At 42.9% G+C, this 27006-nt stretch overlaps 2 protein-coding genes and 1 non-coding gene across 6 annotated transcripts in view; all 3 read right to left on the reverse strand.

The window, feature by feature from the left end:
- Window positions 1–539: 539 nt before the first annotated feature.
- On the reverse strand, window positions 540–10180 carry ranbp1 (RAN binding protein 1). The gene is made up of 6 exons (XM_036598739.1): window positions 10058–10180; window positions 5880–6016; window positions 4084–4241; window positions 3865–3993; window positions 3193–3255; window positions 540–2805 (listed from the first exon to the last, which is right to left on the reverse strand). Exons 1-6 carry the CDS (start codon window positions 10070–10072, stop codon window positions 2702–2704), a joined length of 606 nt encoding a protein of 201 aa, XP_036454632.1. The 5' UTR covers window positions 10073–10180; the 3' UTR covers window positions 540–2701.
- On the reverse strand, window positions 3028–3158 carry LOC118796668. Its single transcript, XR_005005904.1, has one exon. It is a non-coding gene; the product is annotated as a small nucleolar RNA SNORA77 (small nucleolar RNA).
- A 5523-nt stretch (window positions 10181–15703) lies between the features above and the next one.
- The window catches only part of LOC118827207 (protein FAM214B), a 38660-nt gene continuing 27357 nt past the window's right edge, over window positions 15704–27006 (reverse strand). For all 4 annotated transcript variants that reach the window (XM_036598483.1, XM_036598484.1, XM_036598482.1 and 1 more), the window contains 8 exons: window positions 25519–26117; window positions 23101–23330; window positions 20333–20391; window positions 20131–20227; window positions 19113–19271; window positions 17777–17845; window positions 16469–16668; window positions 15704–15952 (listed from right to left, as the gene is read on the reverse strand). In XM_036598483.1, coding sequence (XP_036454376.1) covers window positions 15799–15952; window positions 16469–16668; window positions 17777–17845; window positions 19113–19271; window positions 20131–20227; window positions 20333–20391; window positions 23101–23330; window positions 25519–26117 — 1567 coding nt within the window. In that variant the 3' untranslated portion in view covers window positions 15704–15798. The remainder of the gene's footprint in view (window positions 15953–16468; window positions 16669–17776; window positions 17846–19112; window positions 19272–20130; window positions 20228–20332; window positions 20392–23100; window positions 23331–25518; window positions 26118–27006) is intronic.

Below are 27006 nucleotides of genomic sequence, written 5' to 3' on the forward strand. Positions count from 1 at the left end.
ATTGAAAGTTTGATTTAATTCTTCCACAACTGCATCAACAGACCCAGTAACAGCCATCTTTAATGGGGAGTTCTGGCCTAAAACTAATATTTAATGTTATTTGTTATGTACTATTTCATTCATCGGCCTCATCAGTTTAACAGAATTCATAATATTATACTGTATATTATTTTCATGTTTTCATCTATCAGTGTTCTCACTACACTACCCAGCATGCATTGTGCAAAAACATCACAAGATGGAAATAATCACACTTGTAGTGTTTCTGAATTCACTGCCACCTTCAAATTACATCACCAGAAGGGGGCTTTCCAAGCCTTTAGATGAAGCAACGTTTACATTTTAATTTCAGCTTTAATTAAAGAGCTAACAAAGCCATTAAAAAGCACTGATTTCTAGCTTTGCGTTTATTTCAGTGATCACTGCTGCTGAACTGTTGAGTTCTAGATATTTAGAGCGTCCACAGTCAGACTCTAATACAGCAGTGTAACTCCAACACTGTGATCCAGGCGTGTTTAGAGACCAGTGAGCGGACATGGTTGAAGGATAAATCATTGGTTTTTAATTTTGGTTTCTTCACAACCCTCAAACACAGCGTGCCAAACATCATCACTATAAAATATGAGATTTCTTCAAGTCAGTCATCAGAAAGCCGACGTTAAGACAACGTGCCTGATTTTCATACCAAAAGAGCCCAGAAGAGCCGGGAATGCAAGAGGACAAACTATTCACCCAGAAGATTTATTCAAAATAAAAAGACAAACGTTCATATTCCCAATGTTAGAAACGTTGAGCAACAACTCAGTTAAAAAGAAAAAAAAAACAATAATAATAAGCGTACCCTCCTGAGCCCACTTCCTGTAATCACCACCCCTCAAACTTCAGCGCAAAATCCCTTCTGCATGGAAGCCCTTTGGCACCATGTGCAGGAGAAGAGAGTGGAGGAACAAAACGTTCTGTTTCTGGCAGCTGTAGAAGAAGATCTTTATTTTTCTTAATTTATTTTGATTTATTTTGGGATAGGTTCCAGCACCCCACCGCGACCCAGAAGGATAAGCGGTTTAGATGATGTATGTATGTATGTATTTTGACTTACAAGGTCAAAATAAAGACATTTCCTCAAAATTCAAAGTGAAAATTTTAAAATAATGACTTCTCCAAATTTGGACTTGTGAAAAAATAATTACTTTTCTCAAAATAATCAACTTACTATGTCAAAATACTGACTTAGACTCCCAAAATCATTCAGCACCTTCTTGAAATCTAATAACTCAATTTTGGCACAGTCAATCGGAAATTCACTATTTTGGCAAAGTAATAATTTAAATTTTACATCTTTTTTTGTTTTAAAGAGAATCAAAACTTACTTTAAGATCCAAAGCGAATATTTTGAGAAAAATCAGTCATTATTTTGATAGTAATTCAAAATTTTAAGAAGAGTAATTATTAAAGATTCTAAGTGAATATTTAGAGAAAATAAGTCAACACTTTGAAACACTACTTATTTTGGCATGCTGCCAGAAAGAGAAGTGGGCGGTTCCTAATTTTTTCTCCTCTACCTGGCAGGAAAGGGCTTCAACACTTTTGCACCTCAAAATTTAAAAAGAAAAAGAAAAAAAGAAACCCTGTCCAACTGTCCAGTGGAATGACCAGAGTTTTATTATCGACTGGATTTCTGATACAACCGCGAAGCACAGCCTGACTTTCAGGCCCAGAAAGCTGAACGCTTCCTTTAGTATTTGTGGAATTGAGCACAAGACTCTCAGAGAAGAACCTCGAGTGAACTGTATCTTTATTTTCTTGATTTCTTTTGAAGCAGACAAGCAGCCAGGCCTCGGTTTAGTTTCATTTATTTATTTTATGAGTTTCTTCAATGGCTGGTCGACGAGCAGATGCACTTTCACCCCTCCAAGATCTTTCACTCCACTCAAAACTAGTCCTAAAACCTTTTTTAACCCACCGCCTGTCGGCCACGATCCACAGACGACTGACAGAAAACCTGCTAAAACACGCTTATAACAGAAGGCAATGTGCAGCAACTGCTTACTGTCCTCTATTAGAAGTGTGTTTAGAGTCTGTGGGTTTTCTGTTCGTTTACTAAGTGCAGGGAAACTCACCGTGACCAAGTGCTGTGGACGCGGCCGACAGAGGTCACGTTAAAAAAGGCTCTAAACCCAAAAATCTGACACCATCCCCACCGCTTAGTCAAAGATTCGCTACAAAACCCGCTCACGCCCCACTCACTCATTCTGCTTCCTCATCCCATTAACAGTGTTCACCCACACGCTGGATTTCACGCTGCTACCTTAGAGTACAAAACAAAAAAAATGGAAAAAACAAAAAGTTCCCCAATGTGGGAATCGATCAATAGCACAAGCCTCGTCTTACAGCACGGTCATGGTGATACGTGGGGTTTCAGAAAGTGGCCAGAACAGACAGGAGAACCCACAGAGGAGCGGGAAGAGAGGTGCGTCGGTGTGGAAGGGGGAACAACCACGCAACATTTCGATGATTGAGAAACGGACACTTTAAAGAGGCATCAAGGTCTTGTGATGTCGGGAGGAAAACAAATAAAAATAAGTAACAAAAAACAAACCAAAAAAAAAAAGTGTCCAAATTTTATAGAGTCTATTGTAGAAAAGGGAGAAGTGTTGCAGGTCAAAGAGAGAGATAGAGAGAGAGAGAAGCGCCATCGCTGGGCTCATTTCTCCTCTTTTTTCTCCTCCTCGGAGCTCTTCGTCTTCTCGTCCTTTACGGAAAGCTCCTCCAGTTTCTCCGCCACTTTGTTTGCGCTGTCGGCGCTGCCTGTTAAACACACACATTCAGAGTCGATTAGTATCTTTAATAGACCTTATTATGTGGTTTATTATCACACTGTATGACTCACCGGCCACAAAAAGTGGATGAATATGTTGCACAGATAAAAACTGTAGCAGAAGCCACACTGATGTCTGAATGTTGTGCACGTTTGGCCACGTTTACAGAGAACCGTTTGATTCCCACTGTTTTCTTTGAGACTCAGCGCTAACAGATATAGCAGAACACACTGGAGTCGGTCTACAGAAAGACAGACGGGCGTGGAGCGCTCTGCAGGATGCTCTAGCAGACAGAAAAAGTTTCAAGGCCGGAGGAGACGGCCCGAAACAGAGTGAGTCTGCAGAACAGCAGCAGCAGCAGCGGGAGAAAACGTACCTTCCAGAAATTTCCGCACTTCCTCTTTGCATTCGTCAAACTTCGCCTTGAACTTCTGTGCATCTGCAGAACGTAGAAAACACCAGAGTTACCAACCCAAAAAACCCAAATGACAAAAACTGAAGCGGTACTTACGCCGCCATGCTTCGCCTGTTAAAGAGGGAAACCTTTAGCCTTAAACAGGTTTTAGCTCTTTGTAGTTAACATGTCGCACCAATTGAACACTGTGGAATTACTCACTTTCCTTGATTTCTGACAGCCATACAGTTGATAAATATCATTCACTGCTCACTCTCCAGCCCATACAGTCAATAAATGGAAACGAAGCTGCAAAAATAGCTTGCTTTGACTTTGTTTTTGCGATGTCAAAAAATGTGTTTACATCTCCACCTTTTCAGCCGACAGCACTTTAGCTCCGCTCATTCACACTGAAGTTATAAAGAGTGTGTAAGCTCTGACTGCTTTTTCAATGAGGGGCAACATAGGACAGCCAATCAGAACAGAGATCATTTACATATATCAGTCTTAAAGGACAAAGAGAGGTTGGAAACTGGTCATGTACAAGGGAATTACGGCTGCTCTGGCACATAAAACTACTCAAATGCCATAAATGGACCTGAAAACAAAAGAAAATCTGGGATAAAAGCCACTCCGGGCCGTTCTGTGACTCACTCTCGGCGTTGAGGAAGCGGATGGCCAGCAGCTCCGGTTTGGGTTCCTCGTCTGCGAAGTCAGCGTGTGTGTTCCACACCCAGGCTCTATCACTGCCCGCGTTCGGCTTCAGCTCCATCAGCGGCATGACTGCACGCAGAGTTACATCAGTTCTGTGATTAGAACTAACATTTTTACGTTATAGCGAGTTTAACAGGGCACTAGTTAGCCGGTACTCACTGTGGTGGTTGGCACAGATCTTTAGTGTGCGGTCTCTCCTCATTAGGAGCCGGATGGAGCCTTTCTCTTTGTGCCGCAGCAGTTTGACGTCGCCCGTGCCGCGCTCCTTCCACTCCGGCGGGTCGTTCTCGCTCGCAAACCGGTACAGCTTCGCCCGCCTAAATGGGAAACATCATCAAATCATTGTCTTACTTTAGCATGAGGCAGCTTAAAGTGTGCAGGAGCACCACAGAGAGCCCTGTCAGTTTCTCAGTCCAGTCCTCAGAGCCCCCCGTCCAGACAATTGTATGTTTGCTTTAACCTAGTCTGCTGGATTTGGGGTTGAGCAAACACATGGAACCATCTGGACGGTCTCAAGGATTGAACTTCTTAGTTTCCAAAATAGCAGTTGTTCTTCATGCTGTCTTTGGTGCCCACCAGACATTGTGTTATAACCAAGCTCCCAGCACACCTGCACCTGCTAACCAGGTGCTCTTAATGGCTTGGTTCTTGCTTGGAAAGCTTGGTACGCTGGGAGCTGGACAAAAATGTGATCTGTGGAGACCATCCATGAAGACTGGACTGAGACCCACTGACTAGAGGCAGACAGAAGAGAAGGAACTTGGAAAAGCTGCTTTAAAGACCTGAACAAGTGACAAGGAGATGGTAAAGCTGAATCTATGTCACTGCTCGGCACAAGACAACGAAATGCAGTTAGCATCTACCAGAAGGGCAAATATCAGCAATAGTGCAAATGTGCAATAACAGGCATAAATAACATCTATATGAAATATAACTATATAAACAATATATACACAATAACAAATGTAATGTTGTCCAAACAGGGCTGCACAATGAACCATTTCACCAGGCAAAGAGTTCTTTGAATGTCCATGGTTCTATACTGTACCATTTTCTTTACTAAAGAACCCTTGAAGAACCATTTTAAAGTGTGTAGTTCACTGTAGCAGATCATAATTTAGCTGGTAATCCCCCTGATTGTCCCCCCAAAAATGGCTTAGATGAATTAACTTCAGGGCCAGTTACTCTAGAACAGCCGTGACTGAACAGTCTCCTTGTGGAGAACCGTCTATGTACAGGAGTTTAGCTCCAACCCTAATCTGACACACCTGATCCAATTAATCATCGTCAGGAGGCCTTGATTAGCTGGATCAGTTTGTTTTTTTTTAACAACGCTGCAGGAAGAGCAGAGCTGGTGTCCACTGAGCTCATATCACTGATATCGGTCATCATTTGACCTCAATTCTCTCGCATTTTAAAGGGTCAATATTATAAATATTTTAGTTTTTTCACCCCATTTTTGTGGTTTTGTGTATCAAAAACAGTCACAATTTAGTTTAACATGGCCATTTTTCCGACCTCTCTATATCTCTGACAATTAAACATGCTGTTTTTGACAGATGAGCTGTTCTGAGACGCATTTCCTGAAAGCATCGCTGAACAACCACCACATTAGAGAGAGTGTTCAAAATGATAGTCTCTCTATCATTTAACTAGGGCAGCTGTTCAACAACACTTGCAGGAAACACACCCCAGACAGTCTGTGCCTCATTCAAACAGCAGTCGGCACTGAAACACTGCTTATAACCTCAGCGTGAGTGGGCGGGGCTAATCAGGCACATAAGCACGTGTTTTTGTTTTCAAGACATCAGAAAAACAGCAGGTTCAAAACGAGCTGCTTTTGCAGCTTCGTTTCCATATATGGGCTTTCAGGGATGGTTAGAGCTCATTTGCATCTCAGCACCAGTGCTGGTACAGAGTAAGCGGCATGTTGTTCAACGTTAGAGTGGACTCACATTTTGAACAGCTCCTCTTCATCTTCCTCCAGAGTTTTGACCTCGCGCTCAGGCAGCGACACGATGGGCTCAAAGTGGGGGTCGTGGTTTGAGTCGTCTACGTTATCTGTGGACGTCTCGTGATCATCTTGTGCATCCTTCGCCCAGAAAGAGGGGAAAAAACAAATGCATTTGAGTGTTAATGGCCTTCCAAAGCCAGTTTATACCGACTATTACATTATGATGTTTCAACAAAAATCAACCAACCAAAATGAGAGGCCAGCAGTTTAAGTGCATAACAATACAAATGCTGTCAATTTTAAAAAATAAATAAATAACCAAAATAAATGATAACAGCACACATAAATGTAAAACAGTATGGCCGATACGCCCCCCAGTCTGCGTGCAGCCTATCAGGGCAAAGTGGGCGGGGCAGGGGTGTGGCTTATGCTGTGGACACACACACTCAAATGACTGGGCTTTTTTCCCCCCTAAAGAGTGTATAAATTGAGGAGGTCGTGATTTGAGTTTATTTTATTAGACGGCGACGCAGCAGATGCTAATAAACTTCTACTGGAAAGCCTTTATTTGTGAAGTCCTGCGTTTCTGGAGGATTTTTGAAAGTTTTTTTCTTCTGCGTTTTGGCCTCCTGTCTACTCCAGAGTCGAGATTACTGCTCAAGCCTGTAGCTTTCACTTACTAAACATGCAGAACTCTGAAATAAGGTCAGCCTGGTTTCTGTTCTGGGTTTGCTTCTGTGTGCTCAGCAGTTTGGGCTGAACCGGCGGTGAAGACAAATTAACTTAGTTTTACTTTTAATTAAGCCGCACTGCACTCAGCTCTTTTAGAACAGGATAACCACTGGATCTCATATCAAAACACCTCCATTATTCTAATGTTAAATGTACGTGACTATTATTGACCAAAATCAGATCTGGGGAAATAAAAAACCCAACTCCATAATTCAAATGGGCTGAAAAGCTGTTTGACCAGGACTGTGAGGACGTTTTAGAGACGCTGGCGTAGCTGTGGTAACGCAAACACACCCACAGCAGGCGGTGGGCTTCCTTTAGCCTTTGAGCTTTTATTTTCTGGCACAAATCGGACTGAACCTGTGTCAAATACTGAACTATGGAGGTCCGATGGCCTGCAAGTCAAAGCCTAGTGTGTTTGTAACACTGCTGTCAATCTTAAATCTCTGCTTCACACTATTTTGCGTGATGTGCTCACAATGTTCTTCACGAGGCATTTCACATCAAATTTTATGAGGTATTAATCGCCCCCTACTGGCTGGAACGTTCACACAAACGTTGAGTCATTTTTGTGTTCTCATGTGAGCAAAGATTTTTCTGAAAATAATGCTGGTGTAGACGAAGACTTTTTTTGAAAATGGAGAAAAATAAAAATAAAAATAAATAAATAAATAAAGACTAACCTGTAGAATGTAGTTAGAACTCTGCTGAACCCATATACCATCTCAAATCAAACTGAAAGCTCAGAGTCGACAGTCATATCAAAACTGAAAATGTGTATCGTTACACTTCCACATTTAACAGAATCATAAGGTTTAGTTTTCTATGAGCGCTCCTACGCGTCCGTACCGGCCCCGGGGGGCCCTCGTCTCCGTGGCCGCTCAGTAGTAGCTCAGAATGAAAGGCGGGGGGATTTAAAGAGCTCACTCTCTAGCTCTCCTTTTGTCTCCGATTTGAACCACGAGGCTGAACTGTGCTGACGCTCTGAGCAGCGGAAGGATCCGGGTTTAACGGGGGCGTCGCTGCGCCCCACCGACTGTTAGAGGCCCACATTTGATGTCAACAATAACAGAATCTCTGTTTAATCACACATGAATTCTTTGTGCCAGAACAGACTCACAAACTCTCCCAAAACTTCCAGATTAAGGCTGAGACTGAAAAGATTCATCAGTGATGAACACTGGCATTACAGTTCAGTGACGTATTCAGAGTGGTTTGATGCGGTTCTAGAGAAACTTACAGAGTCAGAACTATTCACAGTGGTGGTGATAGGAACCAGACGGCCACCTCTAAAAGCTCCCTCACAGAAAGTTTCTACATGAAATGGTTATGAATTCACTGCCTGATGACTGAGACACTGTTTTATTATTGTTCTGAGAAGGTTTTGGCCTTAAAACCCATTCATGGTGGTGGAGGGATACATGCAGGGTTGTTCTGAGGCAAAACAGTCCCCAAAGAAAAATTATTATTTCAGATTTATCACCATTTTCCCATCATCATCCACATAAACTCAGAAGACTCGTGTAGGTTCACTGGTGGTTTTGGAAAATAAATAAAATGTCTATATTTGTGTTGTAGTCATGGCGACCCCTGGTTCCTATCACCACCACTGTAAAGACATCTGAACCATTTCACACCAAACCACTCAAACCATTTAAATATGCATAAATTCTGGTTCCAACAAAATATGTTGAATCCCATTTTAAGAAGGTCTAAGTATGCCTGCCATCTTTCCATCAACACAGAGGTTAACCAGGTTAAAGTACACTCCTTAAAACTTCCCCCAAACTTTGTTCCTTTTTCCCCAGATTAACTAAAGCTGGAGTAGACAGTGGATTTTCTGTGGGTAGTGCAAGTTTAGTCCAAGACAAGATCCAACTGGCCCTAAAAAGTCTAGTCCCAGTGTGAAAACATGGATTTTTGCCAGGGATGCCTCATGGATAGACATGACTCAGTCCAGGGCTTAGTCTAAACCCAAAGGAGTCCAACTCTGGCCCTGAAAGGCCAAAGCCCAGTCAAAGGTATCGAAAAAAACAGTGTCTCATTCATCAGGCAGAGTTTTGGCACCCATTTCATGTAAAAACTTTCTGGGAGGGCATTAAAAGTTTTGGACGTCTGGTTCCTATCACCACCACTGTGAACAATTCTGATTAGGTACGTTTCTCCAGAGCAGAGCGTTTCGCACCAAACCACTCTGAACGACTCTGTTTACATCTTAACCGCTCAATTCTGCCGGAATTTTGAAAAATCGGTGGGGTTCGCCTTTAACCGGCCCTCAGTCATCTGAAGCCCATGTGCTCCTACAGCAGCATGCTAATGCTAAGGCCGGCTACAAAGGACCTGCTGGCGGTATTACTGCTGGCAGACAACACGATCAAGATTATTCTCACCGAACTGTTCAACCTACAGACCGCACTGAAGTTCACAACGATGAGCCACTTCGCTTAAACACACACACACACACACACACACACACCAAGCTAAACGTGTTAGCCTCGCTGCGGTTAGCATGTTAGCTCCTGCTGGGTTCGGCCTGATAGAGCATTAGAGGCTAAATCTCACCGTTTAACTCTGAAAAATGAGGCAGTCGGTGATGAAGTGAGAGGACTTCCTCTCATACGGAAGGATGTTCACCTGTCCCGGGCTGCAGTCTGCGCACTATGAGCCTCAGCAGCGCTAACAGCTACGCTAAGCTAACAGCTAAATACAGGACACATTTATGACAAAACCACCGAATAAACAGTCAAAACGAGGAGTTTAGAGGCGACGCAGAGGCTCACATCACGAGCCTGGAGTTAGTTTCCTACTGGCAGTTAGTTTCTTTAAGAGTCCAATTCGAACTCGCCGTTCCACCTTAAATGGCGCGGCATTTACATTCTAGCGCCGAGGCGCCACAATATAACTGCTGCATCATTTAAGGTGGAACGGATAAACTAAGCTAACCGAGCTGAAACCGCAAAAACGGCCAGATAACTTAGTTGTATGAAGAAAACACGGCAATTTAAACACCGGAATGCATAAAAGCGACGGTTTTTGGAGATAATACAGAAGTTTACACGGCCTTTCGGCGCCAAGCGCGATTTTACACCAGATTTTTATTGACAGATGAAGTTAGCTGCGGCGGCTAACGGAGCTAGCCTCCTCGGAAACAGGCGGTAAACGGGTCCGAGAGCGGAAAGACGGACAAAGTTAGATTTTCACGGAGTTAAATTTGCGGAATGGTAGCGAACTGGGAGTTAAAATAGCCTCTTTATCGCAGACGAACAGGGTCTGGCAGCTGAACCGGCCGCTTTGTGCAGCAAAGCGGCAGCCGGCTTTTAAATTCACCGTCAGAGACGCGGCGGGTAGAAAAGAGGAGAAAAAGACGCGGATTAAAACCATCCGCCCGCTAAAACCCGCCCGGACGGGCAGGAGGCACACAGACACGCTCTGGGTCAGCTCGCTCACCTTCGGGTCCGCCATGGTTCGGTGGATGTTTGCGGATTGTGGAGTTTTACTGGACGTTTTTCACCCTCACCGCCAGAAAGAAGAGGACGCTCCCGCTTTCGCGCGCGCTCACCGGACCGGCGTGTCGTCACCGCCGCCGCCGCGGGTGACGTCACCCCGCAGAGCGCCGCTGTTTTTCGGTTTCTGTTTGTGGTGTGTTTTGTTTTTATTCCGTTAATAAAGAGTCAGAGCAGCGTTAATAAAGAGTCAGAGCCGGTTTAATGAAGAGTCAGAGCCGGGTTAATAAAGAGTCAGAGCCGGTTTAATGAAGAGTCAGAGACGGTTTAATGAAGAGTCAGAGCCGGGTTAATAAAGAGTCAGAGCCGGTTTAATGAAGAGTCAGAGACGGTTTAATGAAGAGTCAGAGCCGGGTTAATAAAGAGTCAGAGCCGGGTTAATAAAGAGTCAGAGCAGCGTTAATGAAGAGTCAGAGACGGGTTAATAAAGAGTCAGAGCCGCGTTAATAAAGAGTCAGAGACGGGTTAATAAAGAGTCAGAGCCGGGTTAATAAAGAGTCAGAGCAGCGTTAATAAAGAGTCAGTGCCGGGTTAATAAAGAGTCAGGGCCACGTTAATAAAGAGTCAGAGCAGCGTTAATAAAGAGTCAGAGCCGCGTTAATAAACAGCGCGGAGCGGTTTTGTTATTTATTCCGTGGAAATGTGAAGCGGTTATTCCGAGTGTTCCGGGTTTCTGTCTCGGTGCAGCGCTGCTATGGCAACAGAGGTCAGAGAGTACATCAGAAAAAAAAACAACGAAGTTACAGCAGATAGAGAGAGAGAAGAGGGATAGAGAGAGAGAGAGAAAGAGAGAGACAGAGAGAAAGAGGGAGAGAGAGAGAGGAGGGATAGAGCAGAGGATGGAGGAACTGATGAGTGGATGAATGAACTGATGAGTGTACGGATAGATGAACTGATGAGTAGAAGGAAGGATGGAATGATGAGTGGATGGATGAACTGATGAGTGGATAGATGAACTGATGAGTAGAAGGAAGGATGGAATGATGAGTGTATGGATGGATGGATGGATGGATGGATGCAATGACAAATGGATGGAATGATGGATGAACTGATGAGCAGATGGATGAACTGATGAGCGGATGGATGGAATGATGAGTAAATGAATGAACTGATGAGCAGATGGATGGAGTGATGGAATCATCCTTCTTTTAGTAAATTCATCCATCCATCCATCCTTTTTTCAAGTAATTCACTGACAGATGAATGGGTGGATGGATAGATTCATTTACTGACAGAAGGATGGACAGAAGGATTCATGCACCGACAGAAGGATAAATAGATGGATCGATTAATGGAGAGTGAATTGATAGATTAATTGATAGAGGGATAATGGATGGATGGATTCATTAACTGACAGAAGGATGAGTGAATGGATAGGTTAACTGATGGAAGGATTAATGCGTGGATCAACAGATAGATAAACAGATGGATGGATGAATTAAATAATGGAAAAAGATGGGTGGATGGACAGACTGATGGACGAGTGGCTGGGTGAAGGGATGAACTGACGAAAGGATGCAGGGACGTGTGAGTGGATCAGCAGGTGGATGGAAGGATGGATGGATGATTAATTGATGGATCAATAGATGAGTGGAAAATTAACCAGTGTGTGGATGGATAGATTAACTGGTGGCAGGACAGAGTCACTGATGGATGGATGGATGGATGGATGGATGGATGGATGGCTCTCCTTCTTTATCTGGACATCACCAACCCCTAAACCCACAGATGAAGGGCGGCAGTGTTGTTCTCTGTCCTCCCAGCAGGGGCCGCCAGACTCACACGGGTCTTTGCTTATATATACAATTAGAGCAACATAAAGAGAAAATCCAGGCTGCATTTCATCCTCTACTGTTTTATCTACTTCTGTCCACAGTGACAGTCTGTCAGTGTCAGAAACCACACGAGCAAGATCATTTTATCAAAATTTCCCACATAATTCAGTGTTTAAGATGTAATCAGAGAGATTCAGAGTGGTTTGGTGTGAAATAATTCAGATGTCTTTGGTGGTGGTGATAGGAACCAGGGGTCGCCATGACTACAACACAAATATAGTCATTTTATTTACTATCCAAAACCACCAGTGAACCTACACGAGTCTTCTGAGTTTATATGGAATGTTGATGATGGGAAAATAGTGGAAAATCTGAAATAAAACATTTTCTTTGGGCACTATTTAATCATGCTGCATGTATCCTTCCACTCTGATGAACTTTAAATATGAAATATTCTCAAAATCAGGCAGTGAATTCATAACCATTTTCTGTAGTAACTTTCTGTGAGGGAGCGTTTAGAGATGGACGTCTGGTTCCTATCACCACCACTGTAAAGACATCTCAACCATTTCGCACCAAACCACTCTGAACGACTCTGTTTACATCTCAAAAATAGTTTTTTTTTGGAATTCCCTTCTAACAGCTCCACATAATGTAGGTTTTAATATAGGCCCCTGTAAGAGGTCTCAGATCAGGCAAAGCAGAAAAAAGTCCAGTATCTGTGCTGAGAGGTGGGAGTGACCCGTCTGAGTGGCGTTTACATTCCAGCTGTGAGACCTTGGAAGAGGCAGGCCAGAGGAATGCTGGGAGGACAGCGTCTGTATCTGTTTATATCTCTGCTTTCAGAGAGAGAGAGAGAGCAGAACCATCACAGCGCAGGACGTCATCTCAGTATAGAGGACAGACAGACCAGCGCGTGTTGTGTTTTGGATGCTGGTACGCTGGTCAACCAGCATGACCATGCTGGGGTGACCAGCTAAACCAAAACCAGACCAGAATAAACCAGAATAAACCAGCATGGAACTAATGCTGGTCTGTGCTGTTTTTTCAGCAGGGAAACTTATACTTTCTATAAGTTTCTCCTCCATGTTTTACAGGATGTATAACAGCTTCCAGATTACATCATATTTTTAAAATATAATTGAGGCCTCAATATCGATTTCAGTCCTTCATTGTAATAAACTACAATGAAATCCATATAAAAGTACATTATCTATTTAAAAACATGATTGAAGTAAATCATTAGAATGTCCTATATGTCTCCATACCATTAGCATGGATGCTAATTAACCCACCGTTTCTGTATTTGCTAATTCTGTAAAAATATTATATTTAAGATATTGCTCCTGAGATGGTTAACACACCTTTAAGGGTTAAATACATGTTTTCTTGTTGAAAAATTATATAAAATGAAGTTACTTAGTTTTAGGTAATTTAAAGATACCTAATATTAGCTAATGGTGTAGTTAGCATGTGACGCTAATGCTAACGGCTAGTCAGAGAAGCTCTGTGTCTTTATGAAGACAATATAACTAAATATTTCTGTTAAAGTTTGCTAGTAGAAATTAATAAAGTGTCACGGTAATTTAATAATTAGATTTGCATTCTATTTACTGCATGTAAACTGACTTTTCATTTTTGCGAGTTAAATGTGTTCCTTTATATCTTTCCTAATACTTCCTTCTACCTCTTCACTAATCAGTAACACTATCGAGAGCTACTATATGGCAAAAAAGCATACCTTGTGTTTCAGAATCCTCAATAAGGTGTGATATTTGAGAAATTAAGAATTTATATACACTCTCAAAACTCACTATAAGAACGATTAGACCTGTAAACCATTTCAACCCATGAAGAAAATATCAGGCAGAATTTCCCCTCATGTCAGAGTTCATTTTATTGTTTAAATATACATATACATTTTCTCATTTTAAATACCCCTAAACCTCCCTCCCCCCTCCCTCCCCCTCTCCACACTCCTCCTCTTTGCACTTGTTCATTATCCCTCCGTCCTTCTCTAAGAGAAATCACACACCCCTCTATCTGTGCAGCATATTGCTTTTTCTTTTTTTTCCTTTTTTCTTTTGTTTTCTTCGTTTAAGACATCTGCGAACATAAATTAAAATACTACCACTTGCTTCCTGTAGGGGGAGCCAATGCTACAAAACTGGTGGGTTAGCGAGCTAACCGGTTCAGCGCAAGATGGCTTTGAATTCACATCCTCACTTCACTGTCCTCTGCGTCTCTGAAGATAAAACCATGAACCGTAAAGTTGGCTCACTACGTAAATCAATAGTTTGGTGAAAAATCGGATTTGACACAGTTTTCCTCCTTGAGCGAAACGTCGTCAATCAGCCAAGACCAAAGTTTACTTGCACTGGAGCTATGAGGCTAACATGGCTAGCAAGTTGTAGAAGTTTATACCCCTGAACTGGTGCATGGCGCGATTGTCTATTTTCACAGATAACAGTGTTAAAAACTAGGGATGCCCCAATATGGGAACTGTGGGTCAATGTTGACATCTGATACTGTTCATCTACATATCTGTCAAAACAAACAGAAGAAATTAGGACTAAATCTACCTGGATTAGCATTACAGAGCATTGCATAGAAAGTAATACCTGTTGTTGAGGGTTAGAAATGTAGTAAAATGAATAAAATGGAGATATTTTAGCACAGCAGCCCAGTGTTGACTAAGCATTTTTGCTGGACAATAAATACGTCATCAAGTATTGGTTTGAAATGTCTGTCGTATCTCAACATTTGTCCAATGCTGATAGAATTTTAAGCATATTTCTGCAGACACCCTTTCAGAAACCACATAGGCAGCTCAATGTTTGAGTGATGATTCAGACACGCAGTTAGTGCTGTGCTAATTGGTGAGGGATAAGCTTCCATTACTTGCCATTATTAGCCTCGTAGCTCCAGTGCTAAACATACACAGAAAACTTAGTACACTGGGCATGTCTTGACTTACTGATTTGGAGTTTTGCGCAAATTTCCCTTCTTCACCAAACTATTGGTTTAAAGCCCCAATTGGGAACAAGCACCATGTTGCCGCACTTGTACTATCCAAACGCCCTACGTCTCGCAGTACTTAGTTTCGTCCTGTAGGTGGCAGTGTTTCCCAATTAGGACCCAGTTTTGTAGCATTTCTGCTCCCAGTCAGCCTGTTCATAAAAGAATTACTCAAAATGTCAGTGCCCTTCCCTCTGCGTGCACGCTCTGCTTTCAGGTCAGTGCTGTGGTCAGTGGAGGCCTTTCACGTCTCTTGTCCTGCTGGTTGCCGTCTTTCTGGAACGTTCTAAGTCCTTCAGCCTCGTCACCGGTGGTGTTCCTTCTCTAAACCGCCCCCAGAACAAACTGGCCAGCTAGCATTAGCCACAGGCTAGACGCTAATACAACAATCCTGGTGACATGTGGGCCAGATTTGGGCGGCGCGCTCTGATCCCAGACCCACTACTCTAACACCTCCAACCTTCTTCTCCAACTCCACCATCTTCTCTTCGTCTCCTTCCTCCACTCTCATTGGCCAAACAGGGAGGGGCAGTCCGACCAGCTCCGCCTAGACAAGGTCCCACGGCTGCTTCTGATTGGACAACCGGCTTGGCTGTGATTGGTGCAGGCAGACTGAAGGGCAAAGTGTAACGGCACTAGAGGAAAACTCTTCAGTCACAAGGCATGCATGTTACGCCCTCATTATCAGAGAGTCCGTCGATTAGACAGCGTGATATTCGTTTGTTTCTGTTTTGTGTGTGTGCTGTGTGCGTTAGGTCAGTCTTTCAAGTGTGTGTGGTTCTGTTTGTCCTACGAAAGCCTGTTTTATTTTTTTTAATCAGTCTTTTCCGCGCCCACCTCTCTTTTTGCATCGTGGGCTTTTTTTATTGGGAGGTGGGGCTGGGGGGGGTTGTCACACTCGCGGAGAGTATTTGGGGTTTCTTGGCACCTCGGTGAAAGATTTCAGCTCGTAAGGAATCCCCGTGTCCACCTCGATGGATTTGCGGGAGAATAGCAGCCGGATATCGTTGTGCAAGTAAATTTTTCCAGATTTGGAGCTCTGGAATCTGAGGGGAAAAAAGAAAAAGCAATCAGCATCCATACCGAAAATACAGTCATTCTGACAGACTGTAATGCACTACAGGAAGTGTAGGGGGCGATATGGCTTCTACTGTTTCATTTAAAAAGCCTCTATAATGTTCATATGATCCACACAGTCATTCTGATAGACTGTAATACACTACAGGAAGTGTAGGGGGCGATATGGCTTCTACTGTTTCATTTAAAAAGCCTCTATAATGTTCATATGATCCACACAGTCATTCTGACAGACTGTAATACACTACAGGAAGTGTAGGGGGCGATATGGCTTCTACTGTTTCATTTAAAAACACTTTAAAACACTAATTAATTACATAGCTGTGTGATTAATTGTGTAATTATGTTATTACACTTAAATAGCATAGCAAAGCTCATTTTATCTGCTCAGTAAGACTATATTCAGTATATATTTAGTGCACTTCCCCTTTAAATACATCTATCAGGGTTACAGCAAATACAGCTCAGAGGAAAAGAAAGCCGACCTCAGGTGTATCAGGTAGCAAAGAATCTTCTTCCTGTCGGAGGCGGAGCTCTGTGGCCCCTCCCCCGACCCCTCCCCTTCCTCCACAGGCACCAGGAAGATGCGATGGCGCAGGAAGGTCATGTGATTGACAGGCATGTCCCCGAAGTTATAGGTCACCAGGAACATCTTCACCACAGTTTTATTGGGGTTGAATAAGGTCTGTAAACAAAACAGAGACAACAGCGCTGAGTCGTCTTCTCACAGTGGAAGGATGGACAGAAACACCTGTGGATGTTTTCAGATCTGTAGCAGCTTGATTTTCTCCTCTCTCTCAGAGATGAAAGCTTTAAGTGCTGTTTATCTGATGGGGGCAGTTTTGGGGTCTACCAGCTCTTCAGGTTGTTGTTAGGAGGCCCATTCATCATATTAAAAATAGCAAAACACACTTCAAACATGCAAAAAGGCAAAGCAAGTGTGCACACGTGTACACGCCCTCCCACACTTCCTGTAGCAGTTGTGGGTTTGCTAAAGCTCCTCCCACCTTCAAGACTGGTCATCAGTTTTCTAGCCTGTCCTTTTACAACAGAGTCAAACTTGTTTTGCCACGACCCAAATGGCCATTGTTTATTCAAAATACGCCAAAACTGCAAATAACAAGCACTGAATACTTGACTGAATAATTTTTAAATTTAAAATAATTTAAAATAAAAAATATTTTATTTAAAACAATAAGACTACATTAACTGCAGATACTGTTAAACCTCTTAAAATGTCTCCAGTGTACAGTAGGTTTTTAGAACTGCCCGTTCGCTTGAACTGGACACCTGGCACCTGTTTGTTTTTTGGGTGCAGTGCCATAGATCATTGATGGGGAAGCAAAGGGAGCACACATTACGTTGCAGTGCATGCTGGGAACTGTAGTGCAGTTCATGATGAAATGGGCTGATAATAATAGAAAATGTAAATAATTTTGTGGCACGGGCGTGACTTGGCCCGCGGGCCTTGGGCTTTAAAGGTGAAGAAAAAAAACATGCAAACGTGGCCACTGAATCTTTGGTAAACTGATCGGGCACGTAAGTCAGCCGTGTTTCCCACAGCTTCAGCCAATTTTCACAGGCTTCATTTTTAAGTATGTATGATGGAGAGAAATGCATTTCTATCATTTTTCATTTAGGCAGTGCATAAATAGCTACTTTAGAGAGAGAGAGAGAGAGAGAGAGAGAGAGAGAGAGAGAGAGAGGATAAAGGAAGACTTAGAGAACAAGGCATAGTGAGAGAGAGAGAGAGAGAGAGAGAGAGAGAGAGAGAGAAGAACAGGGTGACTCACCACTTGAATGGTCCCTGCTTTGGGTACGCTGTAGCCTTTCTTTCCCAGCGGCTCCAGAGAGATCACACCCTGATACACACACACACACACACACACACACACACACACACCATTCAGTATCTCACTCAGAGCTGAACACCAACCAACACGACCTCTATATGCAGCTCTGGAAACTTTTTAATCAACAAGGTTCAGCACAAAATCAGATTAACAGTGAACATTTCATTTCTCTGTTTAATGTGTAAACCATACCTCTATAATCAGCCTTTAGCCACAGGTAAAACAAAGATTATTATAAATGCTAATACATAACACTAATTACTCACACCATTATGGGATTTTCCATGTTATGTTAGCACCAAGCTAACTACTGCACCTGCGTGAAAGGAAATAATGCTCTCCTGCTAGAAGTGGCAGCAGTTAGCTTGGTGCTATTATAACATGGAAAATCCCATAATGGTGTGAGTAATTAGCGTTATGTATAAGCATTCATAATAATCTTTGTTTTACCTGTGGCTAAAGGCTAATTATAAGGGTAAGGTTTAAACAGGTCACTGACGACCATCTGATAAAGCTACTTGTGTGATAACTGCGCCCTCATCAGGAGAAACCTCAGCCTGCTAAGAGTGAGTGAGTGAGTGAGTGAGTGAAAAGCCAGGTCCACGAGATGCTTCACATCTAAAATATCCTTGAAGTATCCTATCCTACTGATTACCGTTGAGTTTAAAACACTATTTTTTAAAAGAATTCAGACATTTCAAATAGCAATAGTTTTCAAAATGTCACTACCCTCCATGTACTGCCCTCCACATGGAGGCTGCGGTCCATGTACTGTCTTAATTTTAATTAATTAATTTATTTTTACTTTGTCCCCCCTTTTAGGTAACTCTCCATCTATCACACAATGCTACCAAACTGGGAAGACTAGCACCAGACACTTGAAGCTCCGCCCCATCTTTTCAAACTGCCAATAACATAACGTCACTGGAGCTCAATACGCTAACTGCTAATTCTGTTACGTCACTTAACAGACACTTGTGCTGGCTGGCAAAGCACTAAGTGATTGGGGGGAGAAGGAGGACCACCCTACCCACGACCTCTTAATCACGGATGGCTGTGGCATCACTGGACTAGCCATCTCCTGATGATAGTGCCAGAGGTTACACTGTTGTGCCACTGGGGGAGCCCTGTGTGCCCTCTTCACATGTTGTTCATCACTCTTACCCACAGCACTGACCGACTAGAGCCAGCAGTGCAGGACACACCGATCTATCAATCAGCTTTTCACAAACCGTTCCTCTAAACGCACAAAGATCCACACGCGTGTGATATTTACCAGGAAAGGCGAGGGGGCGCTGTGCTCCGACGTGTCGTAGTAGGTCACCTGCACAGGTAAAGTGGCGTGTTGAGGGCAGTACGAGCCGCTGGCTCCGATTTCAGCTGTGAAGCCCTCGATCCTGCCCGAGGGAGAGAAACGGCCCTTCAGGATCGACTCCTGCACACACACACACACACACACACACACACACACACACACACACACACACATGTAAGTTTAAAAGTCTTGTGTTCATTTTACAGCAATGTTAAAGGTTCCCCTAAAGGGGAATTTTTCAAAATTCCGCATAATTAAATGTTTAAGATGTAAGCAGAGTCATTCAGAGTGGTTTGGTGTGAAACGCTCTGTTCTAGAGAAACTTACCGAGTCAGAACTGTTCACAGTGTTTTGGCCTAAAATATTTTTAATCCATTTAATTTACTCCGTTCATGGTGGAGGGATACATGTAGGACGTTGTGAGGCAAAACAGTCCCCAAAGAAAATACTGCCTGATGTCTGAGACATTGTTTTACGGTAGTTTTGAGAAGATTTTGGACAAAAACTTGTTTTTTTTTTAACCTATTCATGGTGGAGGGATACATGCAGAGTGTTGTGAGGCAAAATAGTCCCCGAAGAAAATTGATTATTTCAGATTTTCCACTATTTTCCACCATCAACATTCCATATAAACTCAGAAGACTCGTGTAGGTTCACTGGTGGTTTTGGATAATAAATAAAATGTCTGTATTTGTGTTGTAGTCATGGTGACCCCTGGTTCCTATCACCACCACTGTAAAGACATCTGAACCATTTCACACCAAACCACTCTGAATGACTTCATCTCAAACACTGAATCATGAGTAAATTTTAAAAATGTTGATAAATTGGTGGAGTTCCCCTTTCACAGTCATGCTTTTCTACATTTCAAACACTGAATTATGCAGAAACTGTTTGTGACATCAAAGCACAAAAGCTCTATAAAGTAAATGTTTCAGTGTGAAAGTGAGGTGGGGGTTCTGGGGTTGGCGCTCTGTACCTCAAAGTTTCCCAGCAGAGCTCTGCTGATGGAGGCCAGGGAGGAGCCGGAGCAGGAGCGGCTGGTGTCCGTCCGACGGCCGCTGCGCAGCTGACGACTAAACACACGGACACAGCGTGTTAAAGGAACAGTTCAGGTTTACCCAGCTGACCCCAGAAGAAAACATCAGACTAAAAACCTGTAGAGCGTAACGTATACTCACGATTTGAGACGAGAACCGGCCTTCAGTCTCCTGGACGAGCGGGAGCACTCTGAGGGGCTCTAGATAGGAGAGAGAGGGTACAACACATTAAAGGGGAATTCCACTGATCTTTCAAAATTTCCACATAATTAAATTAGATGTAAGCAGAGTCATTCAGAGTGGTTTGATGTGGTTCTAGAGAAACTTACCGAGTCAGAACTGTTCACAGTGGTGGTGATAGGAACCAGACGTCCACCTCTAAAAGCTCCCTCACAGAAAGTTACTACATGAAATGGTTATGAATTCACTGCCTGATGACACTGTTTCATAATAGTTTTGAACAGATTTTGGACCAAAACATGTTTTTTTTAATCTATTCATGGTGGAGGGATATATGTAGGATGTTGTGAGGCAAAATAGTCCCCAAAGAAAACTGAATTTTTCAGATTTATCACTATTTTAGTATCATGTAAAACTCAGAAGACTTGTGTAGGTCCACTTGTCTATATTTGTGTTGTAGTCATGGCAACGCCTGGTTCCTATCACCACCACTGTAAAGACATCTGAACCATTTCACACCAAACCACTCTGAATCACTTTGTTTACATCTCAAACGCTGAATTATGCGGAAATTTTAAAAATGTTGATAAGTTGGTGGAGTTCCCCTTTCATGCTTTTTCTCTGTAATATCTTCGGTCATTAATATAAAGTGAAGCGCTCCTCGTTCGGCCGCTGCTGATGACCCGTGGTGCGGTGGTACTTACAAAGCCCGCGGTCAGCGTGGCTACCTCACAGACATGGGCCATGCTATAGGCCTCACCATGGCGACCGTCATCAACTGTCCGTCAGCTACACCCACCCACAGGCCCGGACGCTAACGCACAGTCCTCACCGGACATCTCTGTCTACCTCCTCTCTCGCCTCTGTCCTTCTATCTGTCTCTCTCTCTGTGGAGAACAGCCTTCCAGCTCTGAAGTCCTTCTGGAACTGAACGTGGCCAGAACAGCCTGTGTGGACGCGAGCGAGCGGTCAGTCAGGTGAGGAAACGCTCACCTGCTGAACAAAAGCTCTCTGAATGGACCGCATTCTGGATCCTACAATAACAGGCCCAGTACAAAGAACACACGCTAGGTGTTCTCTCTCTCTCTCTCTCTCTTTTTCTTTACCCCCTCTCTATTCTCTCTCTCCCCTTCCCTTTTCCTCTCTCTATTGCTCTCTCTTTTCTCTCTCTCTCTCGCTCATCCTCTTTCTCAACCAAACTCTCTCCCTTTCTACAGTCTCTCTCTCTCTCTCTCTCCTCCCTATTGCTCGTCCTTCATTCTCTCTTCTTTCCTTCTTTCTTTCTTTCTATCTCCTCTCATTTCACCTTCTCCTCCTGCCTCCATCCTTCTCTTGTTGTTTTCTTAGAAAAAAGCTCTTCTGACTTTGTATGTGAGTAAATGTGTGAATGGATGATAAAAAAGGAACGATAAATGTGAAAATGTAATATTTTTATAGCCAACATTACCTGTTTCAGTTAGCAGAGTTAGCTAACATTACCTGTTTCAGTTAGCAGAGTTAGCTAACATTGCCTGTTTCACTTAGCAGAGTTAGCTAACATTGCCTGTTTCACTTAGCAGAGTTAGCTAACATTATCTGTTTCACTTAGCAGAGTTAGCTAACATTGCCTGTTTCAGTTAGCAGAGTTAGCTAACATTGCCTGTTTCAGTTAGCAGAGTTAGCTAACATTACCTGTTTCAGTTAGCTGATATTTTCAGCTCTCTTCACTTAGCAGAGTTAGCCAAGGGTTTTTTAGTTAGCTGATATTTTCAGTTAGCACACTTAGCTAATGTTAGCAGCTAATGTTAGCAGCTAATGTTAGCTGTTTTCAGTTATCGGAGTTAACTGAAAGCTCCCTGCTAGAAGAAACAGCACAGACAAGCTGGTTTAGCTGGTCTGGTGCTGGTTTAACTGGTTAACCAACAAAACCAGCATATGTTGTGATTTGATGCCAGCATGCTGGTCAGCGCTGGTTAACCAGCTAAACCAGCACCAGACCAGCTAAACCAAATTCATGCTTGTCTGTGCTGTTTTTTTCAGAAGGCCTCACGTTACTCATGTTTTAGTTAGCAGATGTTTTCAGCTGTTTCCAGTTAATAGTTAGCTGGTGTTAGCTTTCTCAGTTCAGAGTCAGCTAACGCTACCCGTTTTTCAGTTCTCAGAGTCAGCTAACACTACCCGTTTTTCAGTTCTCAGAGTCAGCTAACACTGCCCGTTTTTCAGTTCTCAGAGTCAGCTAACGCTACCCGTTTTTCAGTTCTCAGAGTCAGCTAACGCTACCCGTTTTTCAGTTCACAGAGTCAGCTAACGCTACCCGTTTTTCAGTTCTCAGCGTCAGCTAACACTACCCGTTTTTCAGTTCTCAGCGTCAGCTAACACTACCCGTTTTTAGTTAGCAGAGTCCTCTTACATTACGTATTTTTCAGGTCACAGCTATTTTCAGTTAGCAGAGTTAGCTAACATTGCCTATTTCCAGTTAATATAGATAGCTGGTGTTAACAGGGTTATCTATCTATTTTCAGTCAGCAGGTATTTTCAGCTATTTTCAGTTAGTACAGTTATCTAGCTATTTTCAGTTAGCGGAGTTTGCTAACATTACCCAGCTGTTCACTAACAACTATTGTCAGTTAGCAGAGTTAGCTGGTGCTAGCTATTTTAATAAGCTGTTAAAATTAATTTAATTGTTGGTAGTTATCAAAAGTAAATGATGTGTGAAAATGTCTTGTGATGAGATTTCCGGCCATGCTGACCTTGCCCTGCTCTCTTGCTGTGGGTAGCAGGTGTGTCCAGTAGGGGGCGGCCTTGGAGTCGGTGCTGCGTCCAGCAGCGAGCCCCAGGCCGGGGGTCAGCAGGGCCAGGCGGCTTCGCTTTGATGTGGACGGGCCTTCGTCCTCCGAACACGAATCTCCTGTATCACTGGAGGACAGCAGCTTCTTCTTCACCCCCAGAACAGCCCGAGGGGGCTCAGAGGGGCTTTTGTCTGCCAGCAAAGGGGGAAAGAAGTCGTTACATTCACTCATTTACATGGGATTAGAGGAATGATTCAGCGGAAACTCAATTTACACACTTAACCCAAATACAGTCAACCAGCCAAGTGTCCAAATGTCGCTTATTTAGTTTTAGCGCTGGAGCTACAAGACTGATGTAGCTAACACATACTAGAAGTCAACAGTCACCCAAACATTTTCTGTAAGTACATTACGAAAACAGCTCACTCAAACTGTGTCGTGGTGTGAAAATACTACTAAGACAACATACCAAATGTTGAAAATGAGAAATTTTATTGCTTTTTGAAGAATATATGCCCATTTTAAATTTGATGCCAACAACACGTTCCAAAAAAGTTGGGACGGGGGCCTGTTTACCACAGTGTTTCATCACCTCTTCTTTTAACAACACTCTGTAAGCATTTGGGAACTGAGGAGACACTGCTGTAGTTTTGAAAGTGAAATGTTTTCCCGTTCTTGCTTGATACAGGATTTCAGCTGCTCATCAGTTCAGGGTCTGCTTTGTCGTATTTTTCATTTCATAACCCTCCAATTGTGTTCAGTAGTGACAGGTCTGGACTGCAGGCAGGTCAGTTTAGCACCCGGACTCTTTTAATACGAGCCATGCTGTTGTAATACATGCAGAATGTGGTTTGCCGTTGTCTTGCTGAAATATTCAAGGCCTTCCCTGAAAAAGACGTCGTCTGGGTTGCCAAAACATGTATATATCATTCAGCATTAATGGTGCCTTCACAGATGTGCACATCACCCATGCCATGTGCACTAATGCCCCCCATATCATCATGAATACTGGCTTTTGAACTGTGCACTGATAACAAGCTGAGTGGTCTTTAGCCCGGAGGACACAGTTTCAAATGTTGATGTGTCGGACCACAGGACACTTTTCCAGTTCACCTCAGTTCATTTTAAATAAGCTCGGGCCCAAAGAAGGCGGCAGCGTTTCTGGATCCTGTTTATATCTGGTTTCTTTTTTGCGTTTTAGAGTTTTAACTTGCATTTGTGGATGCAGTGACAAACTGTTTTCATAGACAGTGTTTTTCAGAAGTGTTTCTGAGCCCATGCCGTGATTTCCACTACAGAATCATGTCTGTTTTTAATGCAGTGCTGCCTGAGGGCCCAAAGATCACGGCCAGCAAATACTGGTTTTTGGCCTCGTCCCTTACATACAGAGATTTCTCCAGATTCTCTGAATCTTTTAATGTTTTAATATTTACCGTAGATGGTGAAAAGCAGAAGTTCTTTGCTGTTTTACGTTGACAAATGCACTATTTCCCTGTGCAATCTTTCATAGAGTGGTGAACCCCTCCCCATTTTTTCAGTTTCAACTTTTGATATGTTGTCTTTGTACTATTTTCAATGAAACATAGGGTTTAAATGATTTGCACATCATTGCATTTTGTTTTTAATTACATTTTGCACAGCGTCACAACTTTTTTTGAAATGGGGTTGTATAAATAACTGTTTTTCAAACTAAAGACGTGTTAAAAATAGAAATTGCAAATATAATCTAGAGTCTGTATGCTGACGTGATGCATGTGAGCATGAAGGGGAGTCAGATTGGGATTGCTGCTGGGATTCTGTTGGATTTCAGCACAACACCTGTTGTCTAAAGAGGTTGTTCAGCTTCATGTTGCAGCAAGTTTTGGTTATAGTTGACAGCAAGTCATACTGCTTCCTAAACCACTTCTATATGACTTGATGAAATACTGGATGCGGTTTGAGCAGGTCGAGAGAAGTTTAGAGCATATTTTCAGAAATCAACTGGGTGACTATTGATTTCTAGTGTTTGTTAGCAATGTTAGCATCATAGCTCTAGTGCTACAATAAAGAAGCAAAATTTGGACATATGTCTTGGTTTATTAACTACATACGAGGTAAGAAGAAAACTGTACGTGTTTGATTTTTCACTGAACTATTTCTTACAGCAGAGTTTTAATGGATGTAACCTTTGAGTATTTGTTGTTTGAGTAAATGATTGTTAAAAGTTGATCTGGAAATGGAGCAGATAGTTGGGAAATACGTGTGGAAATGGAAAACGTAACAGAAAGCAGAACTGAGAAATGCTGTATTTCTCCATCATCTTTTCCATCTTCAAATGTGTTACCCAACTGTTGTTCCCACTGTTGAACAATATTTTGACTTGAGTGCTGTTTTAGGTACCTCTGTCTGTCGGACTCGTGCCGTTAGACCAGGAGGGAGGCGAGGAGGGGTGGGACCTCCTGTCCTGAGGGGGCGGGGAAGACTCAAGACTTGCCCCCCACTGGACGGCCTCGGCCGGGGTCAGCTGAGGTCGTGAAGGTCCCTGGAGCTCTAGAGTGCAGGAAGTGCTCATTGGTACCTCTACTGGCTGGTTATAGTTACTGCAGCCCTCCTCTCTGGACCCATCCACCGACCAAGGTGGGTCATCTCCTGCTGTGGACGCTTCAGTCCTTGGAGCAGTGGGTGGTGGGCTGCCCTCGCTAATGCCCCAAGGTGAAAATGAGTGAGGCGGGGCCTGGGGGTCCAGCATGGGGGACGATTTGGGTGAGAGTGGGGCAAAAGCATCCAGTACGGGGCGGTCAAGATTACGCTGGACGAGTCTTCGGCCTGGTACTGGGGGTGCGTGTGTGGGAGAGAGGGGCGGTGACCGTGGTGACCGGGGCGTCTCCGAATCTCTTGAGACCTCCCCATCACATTCTTCATCATCTTCCACCTCCTCATCCTGAAGGGGGCGCTTGTGGGCCACGTTGCCCTGCTGTACCTCCTCAGGAGGACCACGTCTATAATAAACAAACAAATAAATAAATATCAACAGATTATTTTTTTTAACTATCAAAACAAACAAAACTAAGACACATAGCTAAACACACAACTCAGCAGGAGTTATTACTGTAAGAACTGAAGCCTAAATTTTGCCTGATTTGACTTCTGACCATTTTTATTCATGACACTGTCACAGAAGCCCCCCAAAATGACCATTTTTGAAAATCCTTTTAGAAAATAATGCACTGGTGTCCAGTAGACAGCAAGCAAAATTTGATGCCTGTAACTTGATTAGTTTTTGAGATAATGAGGTTTTAAAAAGAGGGTGTCGCCTGAATATTTGCCTTTAAATGTACTGTATGGGTATAAAGTGCAAATTTGGTAAGTCATAACTTTTGAACTACTGATGGCAGATTCTTCAAGTTTTCAGTGACCATTCTTCGTTTTTATGTGTGTTTAACTGCCAAAACAAAAAATACATGAGACTACCAAAACTGCTAAAACAGAGAATTAATTTTGTCATTTTACAGCTCACTGAAAAATGTGCATTGGAGCAATTTTGGCCCTCTATATGTCCAATTGAAAACATCCGATCTTTCAAATTTTGATATGTATTACTAATACCACAGCGCTCTTTGGCCAATTAAGTGTAATTCTTAAAGTAATAAAGGTTTCTGGTTAAAGTATATTTTGTGGTAGCAATATTTTACCATATTTAATGGCTCAAAAATCAGAAGTTTTGTTACTATAAGACACATACACAGTTGACAAAAGTTTACTTTAATATAAGCAAGAAATACGAAAAAACGAAAGTTCTGCTGTGCTTCAGTGGGCAGACATAGAGGGCCAAATTTTCTGCAACACAAAAAACAAATCTGGAAATTTAGCAAACCATAAAACGTAAAA

The sequence above is a fragment of the Colossoma macropomum genome, unplaced genomic scaffold (genome assembly GCF_904425465.1).
Source record: "Colossoma macropomum unplaced genomic scaffold, Colossoma_macropomum, whole genome shotgun sequence".
Taxonomy (NCBI): Eukaryota; Metazoa; Chordata; class Actinopteri; order Characiformes; family Serrasalmidae; genus Colossoma; species Colossoma macropomum.

Coding starts and splice junctions, on each gene's coding strand:
- ranbp1 (XM_036598739.1), bottom strand. Junction 4,242..5,879: donor GAAGAGGAGCTGTTCAAAAT/GTGAGTCCACTC, acceptor TTTCCCATTTAG/GCGGGCGAAGCTGTACCGGT. Junction 2,806..3,192: donor AGTGCGGAAATTTCTGGAAG/GTACGTTTTCTC, acceptor TGTGTTTAACAG/GCAGCGCCGACAGCGCAAAC.